Source organism: Bubalus kerabau, chromosome 11 (genome assembly GCF_029407905.1).
Source record: "Bubalus kerabau isolate K-KA32 ecotype Philippines breed swamp buffalo chromosome 11, PCC_UOA_SB_1v2, whole genome shotgun sequence".
NCBI lineage: Eukaryota > Metazoa > Chordata > Mammalia > Artiodactyla > Bovidae > Bubalus > Bubalus kerabau.
The window spans coordinates 96,904,588-96,920,765 of record NC_073634.1 but is presented as its reverse complement, the minus strand read 5'-3'; the positions used below and the strand labels follow the sequence as shown (position 1 = coordinate 96,920,765).

At 40.6% G+C, this 16,178-nt stretch overlaps 1 protein-coding gene across 2 annotated transcripts; it reads left to right on the top strand.

The window, feature by feature from the left end:
- Positions 1-12: 12 nt before the first annotated feature.
- Positions 13-16,000, top strand: ZBTB26 (zinc finger and BTB domain containing 26). 2 transcript variants are annotated; one of them, XM_055541085.1, is made up of 2 exons: positions 13-128; positions 10,332-16,000. In XM_055541085.1, the coding sequence occupies exon 2, from the start codon at positions 10,342-10,344 to the stop codon at positions 11,665-11,667; it is 1,326 nt and encodes a 441-aa protein (XP_055397060.1). In that variant the 5' UTR covers positions 13-128; positions 10,332-10,341; the 3' UTR covers positions 11,668-16,000. The 2 variants fall into 2 exon arrangements, with proteins under 2 accessions (XP_055397060.1, XP_055397059.1); XM_055541084.1 differs by having other exon boundaries at positions 62-124.
- Positions 16,001-16,178: the final 178 nt, after the last annotated feature.

Genomic DNA, 16,178 nt, shown 5'->3' with positions numbered 1-16,178 from the left:
GGGCTGCCCTTCCGGTTCCGTTGGGTCCCCCTTTGGCTCGGGTTCCCTGCCCCTCCCCCTTCCCCGAGCCCCGAGGGGCCGGAGCTCCTGGCGGTGCCGGATCCTGACGGTGGCCTTCCCCCGGGTCTGTAAGTGCGGAGGCGGCCGGAGCGCCGGGTAGGGGTACAAGGTCTCTCAAAATCGAGCCCCCTTGGGGCCATGGATTGGCCGGGACCTGCACCGGGATGGGGGCCGAGGGGCTGGCCTAGGCTTGGGGGTGCTTACGGAGCCCTTGGCCCGGCCCCTGCTATGCCCCGCCCCTTTCCCTCCCCTGAGTCTGGAGTGGGGAGCCTAAGGATGCCCCCAGGGACCTCCTCCGGGGACCCCAGCCGAGGGCCAAGCAGTTGGCTTTAACCCGACTCTGGCATCTTTTAAGAAGTGCCAGTTCTCGGCCAGGGCAAGGCCTCAATGCCAGCCTGCGAGGATCACTGTGGAGTGCAGCTAGTTTACCCTTTTGCCACTGGCTACAACACCTTTTTTATATCTGGCGCCTTGTCAGGCACTGGGAATTCGTAAGACATTGTTCTAATTTTCAGGGTCAAGTTTGGGAACCAGCTAAAAACAAATGAGTGCTCCTGCGATGTACGTATCAGTCGTATATGTATGAAACGTTCAGGGGGCTGTTGCCGGGGAGGCTGAAGAGACTTTTCAGTTTTACTTGCGGATAAGGTGGAGAAGAGGTTTTGCCCTCAGAGGAACAGTTGCAATGCTGAGCAGTTGCAGTGTGTGAGCATAACTTGTGTGGGAAGAGCAGGAGAGGGTTCCAGGGCTCTTGTGCAAAGCATGAGATATGAAGCTGGGAAAGTAGATGGAAGTCCAGATAGTGAAGATTTACTCCTAAAAGAGGTGGGTACTTGTTGAAGAGTTTTGAGCAGGAGACTAGTGTGGTCAGATTTGCACTGTAGAAAATCATCTTGTTCTGGAGGTCAGCCTATAGGATAGGAATCTAAGAACTGATTCTGGACTCTTTAGCTAAATTCTAGATGTTCTTATTGGAGATTCTTTTGAAGGTGTAATGGGATCAGCCTAGTGAGAAGTAACGAAATCCCAAAACCAAGTTATGATAATATTATCAGAAAGAAGACAGGTATGCTGAAGGGAAGGGCTACCCTGGTAGCTCAGCTGGTAAAGAATCCACCTACAACGCAGGAGACCCCTGTTTGACTCCTGGATTGGGAAGATCCACCAGAGAAGGGATAGGCTATCTATCCAGTATTTTGGGCTTCTCTGGTGGCTCAGACAGGAAAGAATCCTCTGCATTGTGAGAGACCTGGGTTCGATCCCTGGGTTGGGAAGATTCCCTGGAAGAGGGCATGGCAGCCCACTCCAGTATTCTTGCCTGGAGAATCCCATGGACAGAGGAGCCTAGCAGGCTGCAGTCCATGGGGTTGCAAAGAGTCGGATATGACTGAGAGTGCCTAAGCACACACATGCTGTAGGAAATGCTGTAAAGACTCCATAATGAATTGGATGTTGAGGGTGAAAGAGGTATCAAAGCTGAGTCTTAGGTTTCAGGCCTGTGAAATTTGAAGAATGTTAATGCCATTATCAGCAATAAAACCATAAGCATAGTGTAGATGACCAGTTCATTTTTTGGATATTTGAATTTAAGGCCTGATGGGATAGCCACATGGAACTGTCCAGTATAGAGTTGGAAAGACAAATCTGCAGCTCAGCCTAAATGCCGTGGCTTGAGGTAAAAGTTTGAATCATCTTAAAGCACAGAGGTGGAAGCCATGGAAATAGTTGGTATCAGGAAGGGGCTATTGACAATGAAGGGAATATTTGGGGAAATGGGAGTAGTTAATAGTAGTTGATATAGTAGCAGAAACAGAAGTAGATAATAAAATATAATGATAAAACATAAGGATTCCAACAACCAAGAAGTCTCAGAAGTCAAGAGAGGAGAACACTGAGAAGGGTCCACTGAGACAAAGGATGCAGAGCCTCTGGAGAATGAGAAAGAAGAAAAAAAAAAGATTGCATTTCTTTATCAAGAGATCATGAGTGACTTTTTACAAAGCAATTTTAGCAGAATGATGAGGTGATAATATGTGAAATAATGGAGAGACCTCAGGTGGTTTGGTATCAAATGAGAATGAAAGAAATGCCACACGTTGAAGGACTTCACAAAGGATATTGACAGGCTGTATTATTGATCTAACATTTGGTTACAGAGCACAATTCCAGGCACTATCCTAAGTTCTTTTAAAAAGTAACTGAATTTAAAACATTAATTTACTTTTAAATTAATTTAATTTTCCGTAACAACCTATTGTTATGGAAATATTAATATTATCATGTTAAGTACTGTTATTCTTTGACAGATGGGACAACTGAAAAAACAGAAGTAATTAAGTAACTTGCCCAAGGTCATACAACTAGAAAGTGGTGGGGCAGCGTTTTGATTCTTGGAAACCCGGTTTTATCCACTGTACTAAGCAGTGATTGAACATGGGAGTCAAAAGAATGGGAAAAATTTAAGCAAAGATAGACTCTTGATTAAAAAAAATGGAGAGGCTTGGAAGAGATCCAGATTGAGAAGGTAAGTAATGGATTTATGTTTGAGTTACGGATTTATTTTTCATTTCTTTTCCCTTAGATTCTCTTCCAATATGTGCCATTTTAGGTCAGTTTCATTCATAGTTAGGTATGTCATGCTTTCATTTATTAACTTATCCAAATCAGGTCTTCTCTTTAGCTTCAGAGCCATATCAGCTAGCTAATTGATCTTCCCCTTAATGTCATGCAGGCTCCTCTGGTTAAACATTTTAAAACCTGACCCATGGTCATTTCCCCTAGCATTTCCTTGCTTATTGAATGACATTCTGTCAGACATCCAGTTTCTCAAACCAAATAACTAGGAGTCATCGTGACGTTTCATCCCTTGTTCCCTACCTTGGTTATCAAGTCCATCAGTTCTTTGAGATATCTCTGGAATCTGTTAAAATAAATCCATATTATTTCTTCTCAATTTCATATTATTCAGTTCAGTTCAGTTCAGTCGCTCAGTCGTGTCCGACTCTTTGTGACCCCATAAACCACAGCACGCCAGGCCTCCCTGTCCATCACCAACTCCCGGAGTCCACCCAAACCCATGTCCATCGAGTCAGTGATGCCATCCAACCATCTCATCCTCTGTTGTCCCCTTGTCCTCCTGCCTTCAATCTTTCCCAGCATCAGGGTCTTTTCTTTTTTTTTTTTTCAGGGTCTTTTCAAATGAGTCAGCTCTCCGCATCAGGTGGCCAAAGTATTGGAGTTTCACCTTCAACATCAGTCCCTCCAATGAACACCAGGACTGATCTATATTATTCAGGCCCTCATTATTTCTATATTGCTCTGTTAAAATAACACTAACAGGTTTCCTTGTGTCTACATCTACTGTTCTCAGAAGTATTCTCCACAAGTTTTTATTTTTGACTTATTGAGTTTTAGCTGATGCAAGAGTTTAGATAACATGCATTTCAAATGATAGAGTAATAGCCTAGGGCAGTTATTTTTTATTAGAATGAACTGAGGTTGGTGATGGTTGGTGGTTTAGTCTCTGAGTTGTGTCCGACTTGCGACCCCATAGACTGTAGCCTACCAGGCTCCTCTGTCCATGGGATTTTCCAGGCAAGAATACTGGAATGGGTTGCCATTTCTTTCTTCAGGGGATCTCTCCCTTGCAGGAATTGAACCTGGGTCTCCTGCATTGCAGGGACATTCTTTACTGACTGAGCTACAAGGGAATCCGAATTGAGGTTAAGTTTGGTTAAAATTAGCCATGTTGTTGTTATTTAGTCACTAAGTCATGTCCAACTCTTTGCAACTCCATGAACTGCAGCATGCCAGGCTTCCCAGTCCTTCACTATTTCCCAGTTTGCTCAAGCTCACGTCCATTGATTTGATAATACTATCCAACCATTTCATCCTCTGTTGCCCTCTTCTCCTACTGCCCTCGATCTTTCCCAGCATCAGAATCCTTTGCAATGAATCATCTCTTTGTATCAGGTAGTCAAAGTATTAGAGCTTCAGTTTCAGCATCAGTCCATCCAATGAATATTCAGGGTTGATTTTGTTTAGAAATGCCTGGTTTGCTCTTGCTGTCCAAGGGACTCTCCAGCACCACAGTTCCAAAGCATCAGTGCTTCAGTGCTCAACCTTCTTTATGGTCCAACTCTTACATCCGTACTTGACGACTGGAAAAACCATGGCTTTGTCTATATGGACCTTTGTTGGCAAAATGATGTCTCTCCTTTTTAATACACTGTCTAGGTTTGTCACAGCTTTCCTTCCAAGGAGCAAGCATCTTTTGATTTCATGACTGCAGTCACTGTCAGCAGTGATTTTGGAGCCCAGGAAGATAAAATCTGTCACTGCTTCCACTTTTTCCCCTTCTATTTGCCATGAAGTGATGGGACCGGATGCCATGATCTTATTTTTTTGAATGTTGAGTTTTAAGCCAGTTTTCTAACATCACCTCTCTGGGCCAGGAGCTCAGAGGCCCAGGCCACACAGGCCCTGTTGCTTGCCTGGGCTCCTTCCCACAGCACCCTGCTGAGACGTGCATGCAAGCCAAGTTAGGCGTCCCAAGTTAGGAGCAGGGAAAAGCCCTGTGAACCGCTGCATCCCTGCCTGGCCAAGGAAGGACAATGTGCAGGGAGGATGGAGATTTAGGAATTTTTTAAATAGAGAGGGTAATAAAACATTGAGAAACCAAGACAGGTTTTCTGAGGAAGTCAGCCTCAAGAAAATAGCAAAAACTTAAGGACTAAGCTTTGAAGAATATACTTACCTTTTCACAATTTACAGAATCCTTAAGGAACAGATCAGCCAAAGAATGGTGGAAAACTGAGGCCAGTCGTTAAGTCACTTGCCCACTTCTGTACAACAGTTTAAGAAGAGTGAGCTAGATCTATTCAACATAAATAACCAGATTTATTCAACATAAATAACTCTTAAAAGCAATAAATGAAAAAGCCGCAAAGCAATATATATAGTTGGAAAGTAATTTTACTTTTTATTTTCTGTGGCTGGGAGTGTTATACATAGTAAAGTGGAGAGGGAAGGAGATTCATTAAGGAAGAAACTGAGAATCAACTGACTGAATGGAAGGAGGTTGAGAAAGGGGACTTTGACTTCACCTATATTCAAAAGTTCTTCCAGGAATGGTATATTTCTGTAATGTTACTTACAGATTGTATAAACATGTAAGTAAAAGAGTGAGCAGTTGGAGAATGTAGTGTCATGAAAGTTAGCCAAAAGAAGAAAAGGACTGAGTTTTATAGAAAGGCTGTAGTATATTACAGCCTCTTTGAAAAATGGCATATGGTGTTAATGAAAGAGGAAGAAAGATTTCGAAGTAGTTGTGCATGCTAAGTTGAAAGATAAAGGTACTTTTATGAGGTAGATGAGAAAACAGACTGAAAGTTATCCTTATCAGTAGCATTAGAGGCATTTGAGATAAGAAACGTGGATATTTTCACACTGTCCCTTGCTTGGCAGTGAACGTTGTTCAACCTAAAATATTCACTGATCCTTTTGGGTTACTCCTGTTTGAACAAAGGGAAATTTCAAATCAGCTGCAACATTTTTATGGAAATGATTATAGAAGAATTGTGTAAATATAAACAAATAAAAAGTGATTTTAAGTGAGGTTATTTCTATTTCATTGATGTTTGGTAAGGGGGTCATTTAAAACTTGCTAAGAGAAACTCAGCAGTATTCAGACTTAATCACAGTAACCCAGACAATAGTTGATAAAGACCTGAACTATGCCAATGGTAGTAAGAATATAGAGAATTTGGAAATCATTCTTTGAAAAGAATCAGCAGAATGTGGTGACCAAGTCTCTAGTCTACCTAATCAGTTCTGTACTTTCAGTTCCTAGAAGGTCTGCTATAATCTAAAATTATGTGAGTGATTTCTATGATAATAATGAATAATTGCTATTATACTTAGAAGTTAACTATAGTTGGGGAGTCTAAAAATCAAATATATTCATGATTTTTATTGTTTTATTTATAAATGGCATTAAGTTTCATCCTACAAAGATGAATACACAAAAGATAGAAAAATAATACAAAGTTAAAATAGGTGAGAAAGGTAAGACAAGGATAATACATGAATGGTTTACTATTAAAGCCCTCTAGACTTGACACAAATTTGGCTTCAATTTGTATTTTTTGTTTTTAAGCATAAGTCTTTTATTGAAGCATAACTAACTATACAAAAGCATATCAGTCATCAGGGTACAGTTGAATGGATATGAATGGAGATGACAGTTAATGATCATAAGATAAAACTTCAGCTAGCCTAGTTCTGTCATACATGAATTTTGGCATCATGTCGCTCAGGCATAATTTCTACCTCTAACATTTAATACTTTCCACCTTTTTTAAATAAGCAAGTGACTTATGTTCACCAAGCTTGAATTTCCTCATAAGCAAAGTGGAGATGACAATAATACTTACCTCATAGAAATTTTGAAGATTAAATGGGTCAATTTGGGTATACCTGGTACTCAGCAAGGGTTCAGTAAAGATTAGGCATCCTTTTTCTTATTTTTAAATAAAATTAAACTAGTTCATATGAAACAAGTAATCCTTTTTATTTGAACCTTTTTAAACTTTTGTTTAAAATTTCATTTTATGTTGTCAAAACTATTTTTTGGAAACAAACCCTAGAAAGAAATTTTCTAGGGCACTCAAAAACAGTATTACCATAATGAAAGGCATCTCTACCATAGCTCAATAGTAACTTCATAGGGAACATTAAGAGTTAGTTACAGTTTTTATTGAATGAGTTGTGTACAAACTAACAGTTGGTTCTTGACCTCAAATAACTAACCCTCTGATGGAAAGAGAAACTAGTGACAGGAAACAATTAACGGATGAACTCTGTGGCCTGGAAATAAGAGTTTATTAAAGAGAGACAATAGAGTGGGCTGACACATTAAGGAAAACTTCTTAAAGGAGAAATAATAATTTTTCCTCACATTCTTGGACTACAGCAGACAAATCAAGCACGTCCCTGAGATACCTGACTGCTCCTGTTGGTAAGTCGCTTGAGACTGATGAATAGGAGGTAAATGAAACTGTATTCCAACTCCTGTCTTTGGAGCTTCAAAGAACAATGATCTTTGAGGAAAGTTACCTAAAGCAATTCGAGTACTATCCTGTTACAGATGGAAGCAATTAGTACTTATTTTTCAGTGTTAGTAGGAAAGTGCCGTCGTCGTTCAGTTGCTCAGTCTTGTCCCATTCTTTGTGACCCCATGGACTGCAGCTCGCCAGGCCTCCCTGTCCTTCACCATCTCCCGGAGCCTACTCACACTCATGTCCATTAAGTTGATGATGCCATGCAACTGTCTCATCCTCTGTTACCCCGTTGTCCTCCTGCCCTTCTGCACTCAGGGTCTTTTCCAGTGAGTCAGCTCTTCCCATCAGGTGGCCAAAGTATTGAAGCTTCAGCATCAGTCCTTCCAGTGAATACTCAGGGTTCATTTCCTTCAGGATGGACTAGTTTGATCTCCTTGCTGTTCAAGGGACTCCCAGGAGTCTTCTCCAGCACCACAGATCAAAATGCTGACCTGTCAGTAAATTCAGGACAAGCTAAACCTCTAAGAAATAGTGCCCCTTGTGTTTGGCTATTTGAACAACAGTCATTTGTATAATTTCTAGTTATGAATTGGGATATTCACCACTGCCAGATCAGATATGTCAAGCAACCATAATTGCTAAAACTGACCTGTGATGGATAATACTGTTGCGCCACTTTCTTTACTAATATATTCCCATGTCTCCAAGATTTTTCCTTTTCATCTGGTATTTACCATCTCTTCTCTGATGCTACATATGCTTCTCTACATCCCTCCTCTCTCATCTTCATTGTGATTATAATTTATCTGTACACTCAGAGTGCCATACAAAGAAGATGCTTGTAATTTATGTATGCTGCTGCTGCTAAGTCGCTTCAGTCGTGTCCAACTCTGTGCGACCCCATAGATGGCAACCTACCAGGCTCCCCCATCCCTGGGATTCTCCAGGCAAGAACACTGGAGTGGGTTGCCATTTCCTTCTCCAAATTTATGTATAAATGTGTTTAAATATACCTGTGCCATACCAGTCCCCCTTCCTAAGTCTCACCTCTCTTTCAGTGACATTTTAATTCAGGTGAACTCCTAAGTTTAGAACCTTTGCATATTGCCTTTTTTCATGTCTCCCACAAGTTTTTTTGAAATGTCTTTTTTTTTCCCCCTTGCTCCTTGTACCCATTCGTTTGTATGCTCTCATAGCCTCAGACTTGTAATGCTTATGCAGACACTGCACTGGTCTTCCTAACAGCAAGTCTTCCTATTACTGTCAAGTGAATCTTACAGGTTCAACAAATACAAACTGAGCACCTGCTGTGTGTTTAGTACTATATGAGGTGATGGGTATACACACCAGTTTGAACAGAATAGGGTTTGCCAGTAATGTGGATGCGTTACTATTGAATTTGAAACCAAAGGAAAGAGTGTTTCACCCTAGAAGATGCAGATTCCCAGCATTAGCCCTATTGAATGGGGCAGAGATTATTCTCTCTAATGCCATGAAGCTTGCAGTTTGAAGGATATTACTGTTAGTATTTTGAGGTTACAGTTTCAGTAGAGACAACTGTTCTGATCTAAGGGGTTAGAGAAGGGCCTCAGAGGAAATAAGAGAGTCAGAATTGGCTGAGAATAGTGTTCTGGACTAAAGAAATACCTGTAGTAAGGTTTGGAGTCAGTAAAGTACTATTATGAAGTAGGCGCTGAGCATTATGAGTGAGACCTGTATTCTGCTGTCACAAGCTGGTGGTCTATGGGCCTTGTAACTCAGTGGTCTAGAACATAAAACTAAAGATTGGGCTTCAGGAGCCAGATGTCACTAGGAACTGTTGGTCGTGATTCTCAACTATGGAGTTGATGGAGACACAAAGTTCAAGGTGAACTTACTGATGTACTGAAACTGTGGAGCTACTTCTCACGGGTAGATCTTATATACCCACTGATTTCACAGAAGATTGGTATATAGACAAGGTGTTTATTTTTACTATGACTGGTGGGCTGTCATTGTAAAAATAATATGTTGACGGTGTCACATTGACATGGCTAACTCATCCTTCCCTTTAGAGTGACACGTGGGAAGCCAAGTAAGAGTATGGAATTAGAACATGGGGAGTTTCTCCAAAGAAATTGCTTTACAACAGGACAAATACGCAGTTTTTACAAAGAAACTGTCTCCATGGTTGGTTGGTTTTTGCCAATGTTTATCTTAATTATTATTAAATTTACTTGATCAGTTTATATTGGAGAGGTTAGTCTTCATCCAGGAGATGACAGGAGGTCACAGAAGGATTTTAGGCAGGGATTGGATATAAACAGATCTGTGTTTTTGAAAGATGACATGAGGTGGTGTAGGAGTTGGTTTAGAGGTAATAGAAGCTGGAACCAATGGGCATTTATGAATGAATTTGAGTAGTCCAGTTGATGAGTAATGATGGATGAATGGGGATAAAGAAGAAAGCAAGCATCTAATCGGGATTAACTAGATCCACTGTACTCTTACTCAGAGTCCCACCAAGTGACTCATCTGGTTTTTCTATATCAAATATTTACTTCATGTATCAACAAATGTTTCTTAAGAAAGAATTTAGGTTTGTCCAAAATGCAAAGAACAAAGACCTGTGCCTTTGACACTGTCTAAAAGTTGTCCCTTTAAACATGTGACTTTCATTTTATTGCAAAATACTTGTATGAGTAAATTCACATCAGTTTAGACAGAAGAGGGTTTACCCAGGAATGGGACAAGCAGTGCCATTACAGTAAAATTCAGAGCAAAGGAAAATAGTGTTTTGTCTTTGAAGAAGCAGGTTCACAGTATCATGCAAAATAAAATCGTTACTTCTTATTACTTTATTACTTGTTGGGGTGTTTTAGGTAGTTCATGAAACCTGACAGAATTCTGATTTGAGAAGCAAAAGAATGCCCTTGGAATAACTCAAGCACTGTTCTTGTATTAAGCATCTTAAAAAGCTGAATGAATGCCAAGCTATTTCCGCTAATATAAGTCCACTCCTTTAGCTGCAATTGACACTTGATGTTGGTGAGGAGTCATTTTTAACAGCCTTCAAAAGCTGTTATACTAGCTTCCTCTTTCAAGGGAAATTTCATTCAGATACATATGAACAGGTATGACAACACAGATTTGTTTTTGGAAGGAAAATCCAGGTTTTCTTAATTGTTTGAATTTTCTTAAATTCATCCTTTTTACATTTCTGTTCTTTAGGTCTGCCAAAATGTCTGAAAGATCAGATCTCCTTCACTTCAAGTTTGAAAATTATGGAGATTCAATGTTACAAAAAATGAACAAATTAAGAGAAGAGAATAAATTTTGTGATGTTACAGTTCTCATAGATGATATTGAGGTACAGGGGCATAAAATTGTGTTTGCTGCAGGTTCCCCCTTCTTAAGAGACCAGTTTTTACTGAACGATTCGAGAGAGGTGAAAATCTCCATATTGCAGAGTTCCGAAGTGGGGAGACAATTGCTCTTATCGTGCTATAGTGGTGTGCTGGAATTCCCCGAGATGGAACTGGTCAATTACTTGACCGCTGCGAGTTTTCTTCAGATGAGTCACATTGTAGAACGGTGCACGCAGGCCTTGTGGAAGTTTATAAAGCCAAAACAGCCAATGGAAAGTAAAGAGGGATGTGAACCACAGAGTGCTTCTCCCCAGTCGAAAGAACATCAGGGAGATGCCAGAGGCTCCCCAAAGCAGGACTCACCTTGTATTCACCCATCTGAAGACAGTATGGATATAGAGGACAGTGATATTCAGATCGTTAAGGTAGAATCTATTGGGGATGTATCAGAGGTTAGAAGTAAAAAAGATCAGAACCAGTTTATTTCTTCTGAACCCACTGCTTTACATTCATCCGAGCCCCAGCACTCTCTGATAAATTCAACTGTGGAAAACAGAGTAAGTGAAATAGAGCAAAACCATCTCCACAATTATGCCCTCTCTTACACAGGCAGTGATAACATCATCATGGCCGCGAAAGATGTCTTTGGGCCTAATATTCGAGGTGTAGACAAAGGCCTGCAGTGGCATCACCAGTGCCCAAAGTGTACCAGGGTGTTTCGTCACCTGGAGAACTACGCCAACCATTTAAAAATGCACAAACTCTTTATGTGTCTACTCTGCGGCAAGACTTTTACTCAGAAAGGCAACCTCCATCGACACATGCGTGTGCATGCCGGCATTAAACCTTTCCAGTGTAAAATCTGTGGGAAAACCTTTTCTCAGAAGTGTTCCTTACAGGATCATCTTAACCTTCACAGTGGAGATAAGCCCCATAAGTGTAACTATTGTGACATGGTTTTTGCACATAAGCCAGTTTTGAGGAAGCACCTTAAACAGCTGCATGGCAAAAACAGCTTTGATAATGCCAATGAAAGAAATGTGCAAGACCTCACTGTGGACTTTGATTCTTTTGCGTGTACAACAGTCACAGACTCTAAAGGGTGTCAGCCACAGCCTGATGCGACACAGGTCCTGGATGCCGGTAAACTGGCCCAAGCTGTCCTGAACTTAAGGAACGATAGCACTTGCGTGAATTAAACAGGGCCTTTGTGCTCCTAACTAGAACTGACTACAAACATGGCAATAGTCCGAGTCTTTTTAGGAGTCATTTCACCAATTTGACTTCTCCAGATCCTCTGTGCAGGTCGTAGGGGTGAGTCAAAGCACTAACAGACCAGGCAACTTGCCACTTGGAGTGGTCTTGCCTGCCTTTTGCCCTTTCCTATGTTCTGTTTTGAATTATTTATCCTGTGATGTCTGTTTTCCTTTCCCAAGGAGTACTCCATTTGTCTACCTAACATCAACTTATGTCTTAGACTGACACTTATTTTAGACTTTCCACTGGGCACATTCTGAAGGTACCAAGAAATTAATAACATCACCTCCACTCCACCAATAGATGCTATATTAAGGGAAGCAAATAATCTTTTTCTTTGGTAGGAAATAAGCTGAGATATAAGGTGATATTGCTATCAGCCTGAATATGTGATAGAACTTCTAGTTCTATCAGAACCACTGATAATTCATCCATGTCTGATAAATGAATGAATCTACTTATCCTGGAGCTGGCTATAAAGAAGTATTTTAGATTATTCTGTACTCTTTTCAACAGTTTATGGCCCAGCTTCATGTGATTGAAGTTGACATAGACCAGAGTACAGTATTTCCATCAATACCTGCAAACAGGAATCATCATTGGGGAGCATAACCAACAAAGGGTAGTAGTTGTACAACAGTACTTATTTGGGAGGTCCTCCCCCGAAAGAAGTCAAATGCTTATAATTATTCTGTAGCTTACTTGGTGATGCTTTTGGAATCAGGATTGCTCCAGGTACACTTAAAGTGTGCTAACATATAATGGTCTCTCTTTAAAAGGGGCTATCTGGAGTCAGTCTCTAGACTTTGTTGTAGAAGTTCGTTATTGCTAAGGTGAGTTTGGCCTTCAGTTTTGTCCAGCATATTAATAGTCTTTGAATTCTCATTTCCTTGTGTACCTTAATTTCTAAAGTGGATGAAAAAAGTGGGTCACAGAAGGAGCAGTCAGATTTTTGCATTTAGATGTTCCTATAATGTTACACAGTCCCACCTCATCCCCTTTGACAGATCAAATACAAAGTTGATTTTCCGTTATGGAAAAACAAAACAACTGTTTTTCCTAAGCACATGTTCAGAAATAAAATTTTGAGTCTTACTTGTTTCTGAACCATGAGTTAGATTTAGATAATAGGAGTGTTTGAGTCCATAGAGACTCTTAAGAAATCATTTAGCCTGCCTCTTGTTTTTTAAGTTGGGGTATCCAAAGCCCAAAGAGGTAGCCTGGCCAAGGTGGCCAAAGTAGACTGAGTAGGCTAAATATGAGCTAAGGTCTCCTCACTTCTCACTGTCCCTTGGCTTAAAAAGATTTAGTACATGATCAAGAACACTTCAGCAAAAAGTTCCTAGTTTGTGCTTCCCCTCTGTGCATCCTTGTATGCTTTCTAAGACAGCCTCAATTTTGCAAACAGAACAGTCATAAAGGATTTATTTTTGTAAGGTAATTATTTTTTGGTTAGGATGAATATTACATTCTTCCTAAGCAAGCAACTGATTTGCTGGGTGTTGATTAGGAACAGAAAGGACAAGTAACAGTGTGAGAAGGATCCAAATGTGAAACTAATTTTGTCTGGAAACAGTGTTAGTTTCCATCAGGATTTCCTGATTTTTGTTTCTGAGCTGTGAGAGTCCCATGTATAGATGAACCAAAAATTAATTTTAACTTGAGTCCTGCTAAGTCGCCTCAGTCGTGTCCGACTCTGTGCGACCCCATAGACGGCAGCCCACCAGGCTCGCCCATCCCTGGGATTCTCCAGGCAAGAATACTGGAGTGGGTTGCCATTTCCTTCTCCAATTTAACTTGAGTAGTCAGAGGGTATTCTTAAAGTTGTTATAATTTGATGCATTTACATGTGAATCTGATTTGAAGTATAATTTCTACCATTTGTTAAAAGGTTTTAAATGAGAATAAAATGGAGTGGTAAGACTAATAGGTATCTTATGCCTAATGTCACTCATTATATGATCTAATGATGCTACCTAGCATTCTGGTTTTTATATGATCCAGCCAAAGAGTACCAATTCTATGCAACAGTGAGACACTAATATGTTAACTGCTGTTTCACTCTTTTCTCTAAACATCATTTTATCACAGGGAACTTTCAAGTTGGGGTGCTTGCTTTGCGTAAATTCATGTCTTGTTAGTGGTTTGAAGACTAAAAGGCATGGCTGCAAATAAAATTGGTCTCTTTGGTTGGAGACTATTTCCGGATTCATTCAGGCATTCAGGAGACATTTATTGAACACATATTATTGTTAGGCACTATGCTAGATACTGAGAATTTGAAGATAAGATTGTTATGGTCTCTGCCCTCACAGAGCTTACAGTCTCATGTAGTCTTAGTGAGATAGGGTATCAATTTGGTTTTATCCTAGGAAGAAGAAAACTGCCTTGCTTTCTTTGATCACTTAAAATCAGCCTCTTGATGGTTTTGAATGAGTAAAACTTGTAGTTCTCACCTTTTTCAATTGCAAACCACTCAAGTGGTTTACAGTCTCCCCCATTTCTTGGCTGGAGAGGTGTTCTGTTTCTGTGAGACATTTTCTTAATTTTGGTGGTACTTGACTTTTTGTTTATACATGTTTCTTAGATTATATGCAAAGTGATCAATTTACTGATATCAAATATGTTTTACAGAGGAAGATGACTTTCAAAACTAGTTGTATTCTTGTAGTGGAGGAAGATTTTTTAAAACCGTAGACATTCAGCATTTGTATTTTATGGATCCCCAGGATAACTAAAAATGAGAGGGTTCTGTTTTCTGTAGTTTGGTTTTTTAAAAAATCACCATGTCACAGTTATTTATTTATTATTTAATTTTAAAGGCAAACTCCAGACTGAAGTGGCTCTGAGGTAAATCAGATGTGGTTTTAATTTGTTTTAGTTTATTAGAAGATCTATAAATGGAGGGTGATCACCATCACTACTTCTAAAATAATGTCCTAAACAAACAACCCAGAACATTTTATTTCAGCTGGTGAATAGCTGTTCTAAATCTGTTGTATGTTAGACATACTGTGAACTACCTCTTCACTTATTATGGGGAAGTTTCCTTAATAAAAGTGTGACAATTTAAAGCTCTGGTGTCAATGGTTTATTTTCTCTTTTCCTCCTGCTTCCCATTCCAATTGCTTGAATTTGAATACAGGAATGCTTTCTCACTCTTATTCTTGAAGACATGTTAATCAAACATGCTGAGCTTGGCTTCAGAAGCAAATCTGGGCTAACAAAAAATTGTTATCAGGGTCAGTTACTTCTTCCTGTACTGTTGATTGAAGGGATGGAGCAACTGCTTTTAAGAATCGGTTGTGACGTTTCCTTCATTTAGCAAATACTTGATTCCTACTAAATGCTAGACTTCCGGGAATGCAAAGATCAGTAAGTCACTGTCCTAAATACCGCTGCCTAGGTGGGACATAGATTTCAATACAGGTATGATAATTACAGTCATTAAGGCAGCCAAAGGGTTTACTGGTTCCCCAAGTGGGAGCAAAGTAATTCATGGCAATTCAAGATGGCTTTAGGGATGATGTGATTTATGAACGATGAATGGGATTTTGAAGGATGAGTGGTAGTGTTACTCCATGCACCAGATGCACAGAAAAGCCAAACAATACCAAAATGTTGGGAGTTTGGAACAGAGAAAAGTTTATTGCAGGGCCATGCAAGGAGGTGGGTGACTCTTGCCTTAAAACCCCCAAACTCCCCAAAAGTAAAAGTCGCTCAGTCATGTCCCAACTTTTTGTGACCCCATGGGCTGTAGCCCACCAGGCTCCTCTGTCCATGAAATTCTCCACACCAGAATACTGGGGTGGGTTGCCATTCCGTTCTCCAGGGGATCTTTCCAACCCAGGGATTGAACTCAGGTCTCCCATATTACAGGCGGATTCTTTACCAGCTGACCCATCAGGGAAACTCCCCAAAAGCTTTCAGCAAAGCCATTTGGTAGGAAAGGTGAGAGAGGCACAACGTTAGTTGTTGCAAACTTCCTGGTGTATTTGTTCTGTAGGTCCGGTCATGGTCAGGTATCGATGGTCCTGTAAATCTCCACCAGGTAAATATTCTCTGTTCTGACAAGAAAGGGCAAGGTCCCAAGGCACAGCTTTCACAATCTGAGGACCAAGTCCTGGCTACAGAGGCAGATTTCAGTTGTCTGCTCCCTTAGGGCCAGGTCCCTAGACCCTGTCCAGTTCTCATCCCTAAGGCAGCCAGGCTCCCCTCTAGGTTGGGGGTTCTAGGGGGAGGATTGCCGTGCACAGACCAATAGCTGAACAACCATTAGTGGTCTGGTAACCGTTCCCTGGTAACGGGGAGGCGGCGGGGGGGCGGGTAATGGCCCGCACCAACCCCTGCTGAACCACGTTCTATTACAGTAGAAAGAAATAGCCTATGTTGGAGGAAAGAGCCAGGTTAAAGGTTTAGATAGATGCCTGCGTTTCCCAAGCAACTGAGAAGG

What these genes read in the sequence shown, in the direction of transcription:
- ZBTB26 (XM_055541085.1), top strand. Translation starts at nt 10,342, where the DNA reads ATGTCTGAAAGATCAGATCTCCTTCACTTCAAGTTTGAAAATTATGGA.